Source organism: Vidua chalybeata, chromosome 3, assembly GCF_026979565.1.
Source record: "Vidua chalybeata isolate OUT-0048 chromosome 3, bVidCha1 merged haplotype, whole genome shotgun sequence".
NCBI classification, from domain to species: domain Eukaryota; kingdom Metazoa; phylum Chordata; class Aves; order Passeriformes; family Viduidae; genus Vidua; species Vidua chalybeata.
Genome location: NC_071532.1, coordinates 41,917,419 through 41,932,149, shown reverse-complemented (window position 1 = coordinate 41,932,149; position 14,731 = coordinate 41,917,419). Strand labels below are relative to the sequence as shown.

The window sequence follows — 14,731 nt, the reverse complement described above, 5'->3', positions numbered from 1 at the left end:
TCAAGCTGGTCACTCATCATTACCAGCAGGAAAGGTTCTTATGATATCCAATAATGCCTTCCCATCACAGTATTCTGAAGACACAGGGTGGCATGGATCAATTAAAAGGATAGCTTGGCCTACAGAGCTATGATTTCTGGTGACCAGTGAGATGAAATAAACACAGTGCAATGCTCAACTCACAGGCTAAGTTGGCTGAGCTTGCAATTAAAACAAAAAGGTTGTATATAAACTTACAGTTTTTTAAAATACAATCAGTAAGACAGTTTGGAAATTTTTGAGTGTAGAAATGAAACTTAAATCTCATCCCTCAAAAATACACTGGGCTTTCCTGTTTACTTAAGGAAGCAGAAGATGGATTCTTTTCTCTGGATTTGCCTGTATACATTATATAGAACTTTAAAGTTTTAGTGAAGCAATTGCAATTAAAAATATCTGAATAGAACATAAGGTTGGTCTTTTAAATACCTACACAGTCCAACTTTTATAATTTTCCATGTTGTGCTGGAGTGCTTGAGAATCATCCGAAGGTCATTAATCTTCCTTTTTTAAAGACAGAAACATTCAGAGTTATAAAATTTGTTAAATCTGTAGCACTAACAGATCTTCAGACCAACTTACACGGAAAGTTTTTATGAAAAATTGCAAACAATAAGCTGCACAACCCCACCCCCCCTCTGCGCCCCCGAATCCAAATACTGTTTATTTTGAAAGCAGTGTTGTGAAAGGGTAGGCTCGTAGCTGCTATTGCTGTTGACAAGGGAGGGAAGGACTGTCATCCTCATAAGTGTTTGTACAGTGACCAGCACAGTGGGATGCCCAATAGCAAATAATAAACCTTGATCAGAGATTTCAAACATTCCTTGTAACATCAGAGAGACCATTCTGACTGCTGCACAACCAGGGGCATCAGCTACTGTATGAAATCCTTAGATTACCCCAGGGATACTTTGGAATCATGTTTAACTAACCCAGTCAGGCCACGGGTGTTTTCACTTCCCTCATTTTTCTTCTGCTGTGATATTGCTTTAAAATTGGTAGCGATTTTGGAAGAATGGTTACTTCATTCTGTACTCAGTTGAGAAACCAAAGCACACTCTGGAGGTGCTGAGCCCCACATCTGCAGAGAGCCAGACAGGCAGGAGCATGTGTATGTCCCCTAAGGCCAATCAAAGTCTCCATGGAACCCAAACCGGGTGTAGGGCCTGCCAGGTGACAGGTGTCCCACAGCCCTGTGCTCCAACACATTCCCCACTTTCCTTCAAGGGCTGCCCTGGCGTTGGTGCTATATGTCCTACTTTGGGGCAGCGACGTGACAGCCCCCACTGCTTACACTGCCCTGCATGACGAGCTGTGTGGCCCCGGCCACGCTGTCGGGGCTCGGACCCAGCGGGTTAACACCTCGGCGGCTTTCTCCCCGCAGCCCGCGGAAGGCCCTTCCAGCCTCCCTTCACCCCGTCCCCGCACGGCGGGCGCTACTGAGGGACCCGCAGGCACCGCGGCCAGCGCTCCTCCAGCGCTCCTGCCTCTGTCCTGCGCCGCTTCAGCACCGCGGCAGCGAACAGCTCCGGCCAGGATCGGGGGCCGGGACCGGAGGCCGGGACGGGGGCTGGGGCCAAGGGCCAGAGCCGGGGCCAGGACAGGGAGATGGAGCGGCGCTGGGCTTAGAGACCCCCTCCCAGCGTCGGGGCGCAGCGACAGCCCGGCGGCAGCCGGCGCTGTGGTTTTAAATGGGCGGAGCGGAGGCGGGCATGGGGCGGGCGGTGGGCGGCCCGCGCTGGCCCGCGGCGCCCATATAACCCCACCTCCCGAGCGCGGAGTGCCGTGGCAATTGGCTGGATGTGGTACTTGGAGATGTTGAGCTGGCTCCTTCCCCCCATGTCCCTGCACACGCACAGGGGCGGGTGGTGCGAGCGGGAGGCAGGGCTCAGCCCCGGTGGCGGCGGCGGTGGGGCTTCCCCTACTCGCTGCCTGCCCGCCGCCGTGCCCGAGCCGCTCCTGCTGCTGGGCTGCTGCCTACGGCCGCAGGACCCGGCCGAGCCGGGCCGAGAGGAGCGCGGGCGGCTGCTGGCGGCGGCCGAGATGATGGCGGAGGGCAGCGGCGGGCCGGCGCGCAGGAAGGCGCTATCGCTGCTGGAGGCGGCCCGATCCCGGTATGAGAGCCTGCAGATCTCCGACGACGTCTTCGGGGAGTCGGGCCAGGACAGCAGCGGGAACCCCTTCTACAGCACCTCGGCCGACTCCCGCTCCGCCGCCTCTTCCCAGGACGAGGACGACGACGAGGAAGACCAGGGGCGCCTGGCGGTGTCGAGCCCGCGGAGCAGGGCGGCCCGGCGCCGCGCTCCCCGGGCTGCGCCCACCCCGGCGGAGCGGCGGCGGCATCGGCAGGTCTGCGGCGGCAGCGCCGTCCCGGGCGGCCCCGGCCCTATGGAGGAGGAGGAGGAGGAGGAAGCGGAGAGGGGGGGATGGACGCGGTCGCTGCGAGACGTCCCACCCCCTCATTTCAAGGATGGCAGCGGTACGAGGAGAAGGGCTGCCGGGGCCGGGGGCGGCGGGCCCGGGCAGCCGTGGGGATGCCAGCGTGGGGTGCCCGGAGAGCGGCCCCCAAGGTCGGGTCGCGGCGCAGCCACGGGAGAGAAATCCGTACACGGGCCCGGCTGCCGGGTCTCGCCGGGGGACCACGGCAGGTGCCTCCTGCCCGGCCCCTTCCCGGGAGCGGCCCCGCTCTCCGGCCGCTGGTGCACAGGGCCGGGCGCGCCGGTGGTGGAGAGCCCGGCCGAGGCTGTGAGCGGGAGGGCGAGGAGAGGCCGCGTGTGCTTAGTCACAGGCATCCCCTCCCCGGCGGGGCTGTGGCGGTGCCCCGAGCGCCGGCAGCGCAGGGCGCTGCGGGTCACCTGCCCCGCGCTGTGCGCTGGGGCTCTGGGATTGGAACTGGGATTCCCTCTGGCTGCAGGGTTTTCTATGCAGCCGTCCCTCAACTTAACCCTCCTTGCGTGGCTTTTGGCCAGAGGGAATACCAGGAGAGTGGTGAAATGACACAGCGCGACCTACAGCAGCAGTACAAAGCACAGAGATATCTGTGGAGTGGCTTGTGTGGCAAGTTACACCGCTGGCTTGCCGAGGGAGCCATTATAACGCATAATAGATCTGCAGGCCTCGACAGCCAAGTTGACTGTGTAGCAGAGCAGCAAGACATTGCAAGAACAGGTTAATGGTTACGAAAAGCTGGGATATGAAATTCAACATGTGCATCTCAGAATAGGATAGGATGATTGCTGTCAATTGAGTTGACAGTTTGTCTGTCCTAAGGTTGCTTATATTTTCTTTTTTTCAGTAGTGTTTAATTCATTCATTTGGCTTTAAAAGTAAATGCCAAAGAGTGCTGCTGCACTCAGTGTAGTGTGCTGAAATCTGTGCAGTGGGGTAGGCAGGAACCTATCTGAGGAAGCAGCTTTGGATGGTTTAGGAGGAAGGTATAGCTAGCACAGGAGCCCAGAGAAAGTTCAGTTGTGTTTCTGAAAATGTGAAAAAAGGAGCTATGTTTGCCTCTATAAATAGCTTATAAAATGTTTTAAAATCACTGCTATGTGCCTCTGTAAAAAAACTCCTGAGTTCTATTGAAGGTTGTTATTCATAGTCATATCTAAGATGATGTTCTGGACTATAAGCTTCATGATGTGATGATATTTCAGCATTGATTATCATTTAGTTTATCTGCCTTTGATGGCTTATTACTTCATATTATTGCTTTATAGTAATATCCTTTTTAATACAGGCAGAATTGGGATTAGTGCTTTAATACAGGTTTGGAAAGGAATTGAGTTGATGATCTGTTAATTCAGGAATTCATATTTCCTTTGAAATAAAGGAGTCAGATTTATGGTTGACAGAAACAATGCAGATGTCTCTTGAGGAAGGTGTATGGCTATTGCTGTGAATATTTCCTCCCACTAATAGATGCAGAAGAGGTTACTTCTGCCCTTCAGTTGTATTGATTGTGATGAGGATGATAGATGCTGCGTGCTCTTCATAGAATGGTGATTTGGTTTGGCAGAAGTTCAGGTAGTGTCATGATTTGATATGTAGGAAACATGTACCATCTGTGATATTTTTATTTTTGACTACTCAAATTCCAAGCTGTGGAAACTACTGCATTGTATATAACTGGGCTCTTATAAATCTAGTTTGTACATTGACTGGCTTTAGGCCTTGCAGTTATCATCCGAGTCATGCTAAATGTACTTGTGCTGGTACCATTGTTGCTTCATTGGACACCATTCTGACACAAAAGTTTGTATCTGTACTTGTTGAGGGAAGGGTCTCCACTGAGGTGCCTTGCAGTGACAGTATGTCTTTCAGCCTCTTATGGAATACAAGCAAGAAATACAGGGTAAGATAGAGCGCCAAGAAAACTGTATTCTCAGTTCAAATGTGTTGGATGTAAGATACTTTATTTCTAGGTTCTGAGATGAAAAAGAATAGGTTTACATGAGACTGAGATAAAAATGACCTTTGGTTAGCACCAAAACTTTAGAGCATGACCTTTTGGTCAAAATCTTAAGGTTTGCTTAGGGGCAAGTACTTGAAATCATCTGATGCCAGGAGACAAATGTCTCATGAGACTTCAGCCTCATTGATGCTGGAGATGAATTCTTGAGTCAGACTAGGGTCAAGCTCTTTGGTTTGGAAACTGCCCTTTCATGGAAGGGTGTGTGGAGGAGGACAAAGTTTGAATTAGTTGTTGAGTGAGCTAAAGCTCCCAAGAGAAAAAATAAAGAGCCACTTATAAAGCTTGTGGTCTTTTTAACTACAAGTAGAAAACACTATCACTTCCCTTTTTTCTTTTGAATAGATTGCTTACTACTGCCTTTGCCTTCCCAGCCTCAATATTAAACTTACATCTTTAAAAAGCATTGTATCCATCCCTGGAATTAATGTTGAGCGCACAGGCTGACTGATACTTCATCCCAGAAATACACTCAAGACCCAGATGCGTTGGAAGCTGCTGGCAATGTCTTAGGTGGTTGAATATGTCCTCAGTCTGCAGTCAGTCACTGCATGTATGTGTGGTGATGCTGCCTTGCTTGTGTGCAGGTTCTGACAAACTGGGAAAGGTCTGGCTTGGCTTCTGTGCCAGGAGATAAGTGCCTGGCATAGCTATGCAACACAGTGCTGTTTGTGTCCCAGATTTTTTGTTTTCTGCCTCTTCTTCAGGAATCTCCACTTCCTGTTGTTCCTGTTACATTTAATGAAAATAGTGGGTGCTTAGATTCCCTGGTGAGGGGGTTGGGGTGGGGGGGAAGGCCCGCAATGTGAATAGCTTTAAGTGATTTCCTTTGTTGAAATCCAAAATAGCTGTTAACTTTAACATAGAGGTTAAAACAGACAGCTTGCTGCCACTTTGTGTTATTTCCTGTTAAACTATTTTGCAAATCACTCTTTTAGTGGGTGAGAAAATTCTCAACCATATGATTTGATACCCTGATTTTTAAACTGGTGACTTGAGGCACTGTGTAGTTCTAATGAAATCAGGTTGAGGAAATAAATGTCTGTCTCAAACATCAAGGCAGTAATAGAAGTTCTGAGGTACTGGGATGTGGTTAATAGATATGAGGTCCTGAGGAAGTTGCTGAAATGCTTTTCCTTCACAAAGAGCACCTGGCTACAGCAGGTCCATGGGTAGGTCAACATGTGTGTTTAAAAAGATGATGTCATCCATGATCAAATGCTGGATCCAGGCTTTTTGACCTAGTTGTAGAGTCCAGAAAGAATAAGAGAACAAATTGCTCCTAGGATAGGGAAAGCATAATTGAAAAGGAGAGAGAGAGCAAGCAACTACTATTACAAGCTAGTACTTACCAGTAACTCAACATAAGCCCTTCATTTCTGGTCACTCCTGCCTCAGACTTAATTGGTGTTCTCCTCCTTTCTTTAGGAGTGGGGTGGCTCTGAGTGGTGCTTTCCCTTGTTAGCTCAGTAATCTTGCCAGGAACTGTTGTGTAATACATAGAGGCATTGCTTCTGCTCTTGGTTCTTTGGAGGTGCGAATATCCTGGTATTGCTGCAGCTGGATGTTCCTGTTTTGGGGTAGCTGGCGTTTTCTTCCTAGGATCCAATGCGTCCTATATCCATGTAGTTCAGCAACCAGAAAATTTGACCTCAGATGTAAGAGCACTTCTTACTGTTAGGATGCTATGTTAGAGTTATGTTTTAGGGTGGCAGCAATAGCAGGGAAATCTAAGCAGAAGTTAATGTTGAAGTCCTCAAAGATACAGGCAATTAGTGCTACTGTGCCTTCATGTTCTATGCCTTCCAAACCCTGTTCTTAAGCCTAGACTTAAGGAGAAAATATTAAGAATGTTCCTTGCTGAAAGAGCATAGCAAATCCTCTTTGAGTTGCATTTAGACAGTGAGGATAGCTTTTATGAATTTCCAGTGTTTCTCTGAAACAGTGTGCCATAAGTTGTCATCTTTGAAGAACATGCTGCTGTATAACAGAATGCTCTCAGGAAGAAGCTGCTAAGACCATGTTTAGCAATCTTGTCACCTTGAAGAAGTTTAAGCAAATATTTAAAGTAGTTTCTAGTATTTTCTGTTCCCAAGAGCATGGACAGTCAGATGGGAGGGCAGCATTCCAGCTACAAGGAGCCTGGGCCATAAAAGAGGGCCATATACATGGTACCACCTAACAGTGCAGGAGCTCTTGGTTCAAATCCTGAATAGAATCTGAAGGCTTTCATCTTACTAGATTGATGTTGATATTTAAAAGTTCTGGAGTAAGAAAAGTATGAAAGCTACGTAGTCACTTATGTCAGATTCTGTTTCAGAAATATCTGGCCCAAATTCTCTGACTCTAAGTGGATAAAGTGATGCTGATATGCTTTGTTCTTATTTATGTCATCAGAGAACTTAGCTGCTTTTGACTTGCATAACCATGGAAAATATTGGGAAAGAATGCATATTTATATAATCTGTTCTTGCATTCTATGTAGAAGTTACTTATAATGACAGTATCACAACACTTTCAGGAAGATATGATAAATAAATCTCAAAGATGTACATTACTACTTTGCAAAGCCTTTATGGGATGACTTTGTCTTGAAGTTTTGCTAAATAAGTGAATTGTGCAAAGGCTTAATATCACATACACCTTACAAAATCTAGATAGGCTTTTCAGGAGGTTTTAATGGCTTTAGAGCACATTTTCCTGCTTCCATTGTCACTGAAGAGAGCAAGGTACATGTGACAGCCTTATTAATTAAAAAATTGAATGCAGCTTGGCTATCTTGCCATGTTCCCTTGCCTCTTTTGCTCATACCTTTGTCTTAAACGTGCATTTGGAGAATAACCTGGTATTTAGATAGACTTTACAGGAAAAAAGAACTAACACTGTTTTTTCTCTGCTTTTATAAAGAGAATCTGTTTTAGTCAGTACTTGAGACAGGAAAGTCTGTAAGCACTGCAGATTAAGGTCTTCTCCATAGACGCTTGCCTAGCCTTTTACAGAGAAAAAGCATATTTGCTTCTAGATTTGTTACTGCATAAAATGAGTGTTTTCTCCTTGTAGCTACTGATGGGGTCATTTAAATTAGTTCGGTTCCTACAGTGACTCATGTCCTTTAGTCAACATCTCAGAAACAGGACAGCAAACAGTTTCTATGTCTGTATACCTTTAAGTCAGCCTAGAGAGGAAATCAACCTCTCTGCTGAGTCTAATGAGGATGCTAATGGTGGAGTTGACTCACAAACTCTGCACTGACTGCTGGGTCATAGGAAGTTGTCCTGGATGCCCTAGATTTAAAAGAAACTGGAAATGTCTCTTGCATGTTAGTGTTCTTATCGGAGTTTTGCTTCCCTCCTGTGCGAAAGCTTCAAAAATTTTGGAGTAGATGGATTTAGCAGTTTGGAAATACAAGGTATTTCTAAAAGGGAAGGTAATTGTGGATACAGTTACACATCCTGACTAGAGGTAATAATCACTGAGATACCTCATTCTTTCGAGTACTGCCAAAAATAGGGCATGTTATTAGAAAACAGAACAGATGGACTCAAAAGGAATGCATGGCTAAGACAAATTAATGAGGATACTAGCATGTGACACCTCAGTTCCTTGTAGAAGACGTAGTTTCTAGGAGCTTATCCAAGCTCCCCCTTCATATTCTTTAAAGAACAGGATGTTAACCAGTCACTGGCTCTGTGTGAAAATGAATGAACTTATACCTGAGAAGGTAATTTAAAAATTAAGGCAGAGTTCCTTGATTGACAAACTGCAGGATAATAGGCTTGGAAAGCTCCACAGATGATTCTGTGTCTGTATAAATTACATTTGGACTATGTCCTTATTTTCTGTGAAAATGGCTAGTATTCATGTGACATGATAGAAAACATGCTTTTGATTCTGCTTTCTTTGATAACATGAGGGATTCACATGACCTGTATTGATAAACCATATGTGGTGTTAAGGACAAAGAACAAAACCAAGCAACTTCTATTCAGAAAGAAATACAAAGCTGTTACTATGCGCCTGAAAACTGGGCAAGTTGAAGTGTAGTCAATGAGGCACACTGTAAGGATGCCAAAATCATGTTGGAGAGGGGTACACAGGAAACACAGAAGAAGAACTGTGTATGTGTCTGGATGGATGGGGGCAATTAGCTATGTGTTGGACAGGAAGATTATTGGATGAACATAAAAGATACTGCAAGCCCATTAGTGGGCACAAATGAAGGTGTTATTTCTAGTGAAGAAAAAGCAGAAAAATATTTAAAGCAACTGCTGTTATAACTGTGTTTCATTTCTGATTACATATGGCAGGGAGGTGGGTGTGTTTGAAGGATTAAATTCAAGGAAAAAATGAAAATATTTTTCTTTTTTGAAGTTACTTACAAAAATCACTGTTGTGGAAAGTCTGCTTATCCATTGCATATAGCCATCTCTGCCTTTTTTGGAAAGGTAGATGGTGGTTAACTTCTGAGTAGGGAGCACCTGTAGGTGTGCAGTGCTAGGGGTCAGCATGTAGCTGTGGGCGTGTGACTCTTCCCACTGATGTCATGGTGCTGTCTGCTGCTGGCTGCACCTTATTGACAGAGGGCTTGGACAATGGTAATCTTTTCCTGAGCCCAGGAAAACTACATGGCCAGGAAGAGGCTACATGTACTGAAACTTACAGATTCAGATTCACAGAATTATTAAGGTTGGAAAAGACCTTTAAGATCATCGAGTCCAGTTGCCAACCCAGCACCACCACAATGTTAATGACTAAACCACATTCTCAAGTACCATATTCTTAGGTGTTTTGAACACTTAGAGGATGGTGACTCCACCTCTTCCCTGGGGAATCAGTGGTCAGCCTTCTCCAGAGGGCAGGATAGTGGTTTGTAAACCTTGTGCTGCAGCAGCCAACTGACAATGAACCACCTTTGGTTTGGGGAAAGGGGTTCCCAGGATGATCTTGAAAAATGTAGGATGCTCTTACATCTGTCTTGCTGGATGTGTTGCATTATGTATATAAATACATATGTGGATATAAATTATCATTTAGCCTTTCGAAGGGCTTCTAGCCTTCTGGACTGTATTTTTGAAAAGGATCACTAGATGAGAAGACCTCCTTAAACTGAAGTCTTTCTCATTTTTTGGCAATTGTAGTTATCCCTTACTCATAAACTTGTCCTTTTATGTAGTTAGTGGTTGTTTTGAGATGAAGAAAAATAGTCTTTGAAGGTTTATACTTGGAGATCTGCAGTAATTCCCTTTTGTCACTGACTGAGATTAAAAGAAATTAAACTCTAACATTTGGACTGTATTTGAGTGATCTGTAGCTATTTTCATGGTGCTAACATTGTTGCAAGTAGTTTCATTTGTTTCTTTTAAGGGCTTGTCTTCAAGTGTATCAGAAAACCTTCCCCCTTGGGAAAAGAGTGGTGGCTTTTAGAGTAGATGACATCTTGGTCTTTCTACATGATGAGGTTGTAGTTGACGAATAAAGAATGACTTCTCAAAAAAGGCCTTTCTTCATCTGCTTCTGTACTACAGGGTAATGACTCAAACTGACATCAGAGATGGTCTAAGAGATTGTCCAACCTCTACAGCAGCCCCCTGCCACTGTGCCCCTGGAGTCTGTCAGAGCCAGGGCCATCCTGCCACCCCAGCCAGGACAGTTGCAGCCAAGGGCACTGAGGCATCCTCAGGCACTGGGGTGACAGGTGAGGCTGGCTCCGGATGTGGGCCCAGGGCAGGGCAGGGCTGTGCCAAGCTGGAGCCTGGCCTAGCTGGGATGGAGGCTGATGGCTGATGGAGCTGGGGAGCTGTCATGGAGCACTGGGCCAGGAGGGCCAGGCAAGGCCAGTCAGGCATGGTGGTGACCCTGGGGCACTGACAGCAGCTCTTTGAAACAAGCTCCTTGGTAAAAGCTTTGACTTTGTCATGGCTCTTCCACAAAAAAAGCATTCAGAAGCAATTTGTTAGTGCTCACTTGAGCCATTCTTCCAGCCCACTTCCCAGTGGCTGTGGATTCTCTGTACCCTGTCCCTACAAGCTGTTGATAGCCAGCCCTCCTGTCAGCCATGGAGAGCCTGGCTGCTGCCTCAGTGGAGTGGCCCTGGGAGTCACAGAGTGACGGGGAAATAGTGCTTGCCATTACCTACCTTTGACATTACCTTTGTTTCATGGGTGCCCTGCAAGTTCTTTTGGTGTAGATTACCTTCAGTATTTTTGTCTTGTGTATGAGACATATGGGGATTTTGGTGCGTGGAGCAGTTGTGGAAAGCTAGGAATCAGCTGAGCCTTGTGGAGGCCCCCCATGGTCACTGTGTTCTGTGAGACTTTACTGCAGTGAACTGGAAACAAATTATTGGGGTGGGAGCCATCTCTGCAATACTGGCTCTGAGTTTCACATTGTGCTTTGCATTGCACTACATCTGTTGCAACAGATCTTACAGACATTAAAATACATAGTGGGGAAAAGTAGGCAGATGAAGAAATATCTGATTGGATAAATAACATCTAATCCCCATCAGGTATTTTCACTAAAATTGTTATTACTGAAAATGCCTGTTTGTCTCTATTTGAATTGGATAGGTGTGACCTAGCATCTCCAAAAATGTGTGGCATAAAGATCTGTCAAAAGCTTAAATATTCTGATGGGACATTTTTACTTTATTTTTATTTAATTTCACTTAATTTTACTTTTTATTTTTAATTAATAAGGACCTGAAAGCACATTCCTGAAAGGACCTGGGCTTCTTGAATTTTTTTATTAAAACTTTAGATAACATGAAGTTGGGAGTGATTCCATGTACACTGAAGAGCAAGCTGAGAATTTCCAAGGTTGTTGATAGCCTGAAATAGTCTGGTGCAGGAAGCACAATGGCATGGTGCAAGAGGTGAATGCTTAGTGTGAAGGCAGCACTAACAGCAGAAGTGGAAAATGGAGTGGAAAAGGAACTGGTGGTTGAAGCTGAGCACCAGACAAATGTGACTCAATCTCATGCTGCTGTGAAAAGGCAAACATTGAAATGTAGTGTACAAGACTTGAAATGAGACTGTTTTGCCACTTAAGAGAGAGAGTCTGGGTTGCCAACCCAGGTGAGAAGAATGTAGTTAAATATGAAGAGAAAGGACAGAAGCAGAAAATCTACTCACTTGGCCACCTTTTAGTATTCTGGTTTTAAGCCAAAGGGCCATATGGGTAAGTAAAAGAGCTATTATAGGAAAGGGAATTATCTGCCTTACCTGCTCTGAAAACTAAATATGAGGAATAATGGATATAAATTGATGGATAATTGAATCAGACATGATAGAAACTCTCAGACGGTGCAGTGGTGCAGAAGACAAATGTGTCACTGAAAACCTAAGAACAAGTGTCATTAACCTGTTGTATCTCTTGTAACAGACTGACACCCAGTATATGTGCTCAATGGGGATAGAGACCTTGGACTGAAGGACTTCCTAAGGTCCCTTCCAGCATTCTTTTCCTTTGTTTTAGATTGGCTAAGATAAACTAGCAAGCTGCTTAGTGGCAAGTTACATGTTGGAGTGTTATGCAAAGGACTTGCTGCTTGCATCTTCCATGTTAACTTTTGGAGTGGGGAGAAGGCTGTGCAGCTTGTGGGGAAGAGCTGTGTGCTTGCAGAAGGCTACCTGATCTGTTAAGGTGAAACTCCCTCCTTCCCTTTGTCCCAGAAAGTGGTCCAGGCAAACTTGATGGTTACTTAGAGTGTTGTTTCCACACTCACTTTGATGGTAATGAGCTGTGTGTCCATGAATCTTGTATCTCTACTCAAATGATTTACACTGAGACTTCTTTATGTTCAAAGCACTAATCTGCTTTTGTTAGGGATGTCTGATGTGACACTACCCAAAGACTTGTGAGATTAGCAATGCTACACTCTGGAGGCAGTGCATCAGTGGTGCCTGAGTTTGTACTTGCCTCTGTTCATGACAATTTTTGAGGTATAAAGAGCTTCCTTGCAACTGAATCCCAACACAACCCTCTGTAGACCATAAGTAATATCTTAGAAGCTTATGCACTAAAAATGGTTTTAAGGTCACCTATGATGCAAATGTCTGCATTTGCCTTCATGTCTTTCCTTAGTCTTTCCTTAAAATCTATTCAGTGTTTAAGGTATTGGGATCAGAGTAAAAAGTTAAAGTCACCAAGGTTCTTATTTCTTTTAGGAGGTCTTTGTTTTCCCAGCTTAACATGTTACCTTGAACTTGTATTCATTTAGGTTCTTCTTATGGGACTCCTTGTATTTGAGGATTAGAAACAAAAATATATACTAAACTGCAAGATTCAAATTTTTTTCTGTCTTTGTTGCAGGTATTTCAGCTTCTGGTGTCCTGTCCTCAAACTCTTGAAACTTACTCTGTTATGAACCTCATTAGTTGCCTTGAGAATGAAGCCAAAGTCCTTGCCGTAACAGATCAAGCATGCCTAGGTTATCATGAATCTCTGTCATGAAAATTGCTGTCTTCACTTCCTCCTTCTTCCCCTTCATCCCCCTTTATTTTATTGAGGAGCATTTTGGATCTTTCTGTACAAGGCATGGCTGTTTCTGGTTAAGAGGGGTGTGAGTTCAGCCAGCAGTACCAAAACCTGTAATCCCACTAGACTTGGGTGAATTCAAAACACATCGAACTATGTTGAGTGCAAATAGTAGTGTAGGCACCTAACTGCTTCATGGGGACAGATGGCAGGTATAAAAAAGTAAGCTATGGGTATTTTTGAGTTGGTACTGTCAGAGTGGGTACTGAATATGAAATGGTTCTAGAAATATGAAATGGAGTTGATGCTGGTAATGTGATGCTGTTGTTGAGATTACACTAGTTTTTAACTCTTTTTTTTTTTATTTTCTTTTTTTTTTCTTTTTTTTTTTTTTTTTTTTTTTGGCTACTAGCTATCTCTCCCTGAATCAATGAAAAGAAACTAAGTGAGCATTAGTTTTTATCTAAAACAGACATTTGTATTGTATGATGAAGCAGAAATGTTTGATAGCATTTTATGGGCATACATTGCAGGAGAGTGAGTGAGATGTTAAAATAAAAACCGTGCCTTTTCTTCAGGTCTTTTGCTGAAAGGTTGACTCAGAAGGAGTCTGAGTACTGACCTGGAGCAGCTTGACATTGAATAGTGCACTGCCAATTGCTCTAATGTCAGCTTTCTTCCTAAGATAAAAGGGTGATGGGTTTATTTTTTTAAGCTGAAATGGGTGGCTAAAGGGAGAATCCTTCAGCACAATACTTTAATCAGAAAAGGAACAAGAAATAAGTCTAACAAAAGCTGCTCAAAACTTTACTTTTAAGCTTTCAGTTTCTACTGAATCCTTTTAGTCTGTACTATAACCTCTTTCTAACCTGCCCTTCTGTGCTGCAGCATTTAGTTCCTCTATTTGTATTTTGCTTTCTAAAATCTCATGCCATAAAAATGAATGTTTCTCTTATATCTTAACATAGATTCTACCAATACTTCCCTTTTTAACATCTTGTTCTTAGTCATTATGAAACTTCCTTTTTTTAATTCTCTGGGCTCTGCTGGATACCATGTCTCCACTGTTCTTGTTAAAATTGCGGGTAGTCAGGGGCAGGAGTTAATCAGATTTTGCTTCTTAGTAAGCCAGACTTTGTGCAATTTTGCTCTGCCCCATGTCCATTCTCTTGGGATGAGAAGGTAAAGTAAAATATCTTCCAGATATTGAGTTCCTACCTAACTTATGGGAAGATAGCTGATGGGGTGACAGCCTTTTGAATTGCCCTTGCTGAAAGATGGCTCACTTGAGTTAAATCCTTATTAGTCAGCACATTTGTAGTGAGAAGAGCCTGTAGGCTCCAACAGCATCTCCTGTGATGAAAAAGCAGGTTGATGTTGAGATGTGAGGTCATGTGAAACCAGATTCTGCCTGTTCTTGCCTCATAGTGTCGCATAAAGATAACAGCTGGTACTTCTAACATAACAAAATTATGGCCAGGTGCTCTTGACCACATTGCTCAGCCAGCTTGCTACAGCTGATGCTCCAGATCTGCTTTTGTGGATGATACAATATGTGAACTGTCATACCCACCACAGCATCCAACATAGCATTAAAAAACTGGCAGGAATGCAGTATGCAGCTCAACAAAATCTGAGTTCAGATCTGATAGTTCATATGGGTTTGATTATCCCATGATTATTCAGTTCAGAAATGATAGTTCACATGGGTTTGGTTATCCGTGATTATTCAGTCTTCTTTTTGGA

At 44.3% G+C, this 14,731-nt stretch overlaps 1 protein-coding gene across 2 annotated transcripts in view; it reads left to right on the top strand.

Annotated features, from left to right (window-relative positions):
- Positions 1-1,991: 1,991 nt before the first annotated feature.
- The window catches only part of PGBD5 (piggyBac transposable element derived 5), a 60,898-nt gene continuing 48,158 nt past the window's right edge, over positions 1,992-14,731 (top strand). The window contains exons 1-2 of one of the 2 annotated variants that reach the window (XM_053938369.1): positions 2,016-2,294; positions 2,403-2,518. In XM_053938369.1, the coding sequence (XP_053794344.1) occupies positions 2,083-2,294; positions 2,403-2,518 (328 nt within the window). In that variant the 5' untranslated portion in view covers positions 2,016-2,082. Of the gene's footprint in view, positions 2,519-14,731 lie in introns of both variants that reach the window. The other variant, XM_053938368.1, reaches the window with a different exon arrangement.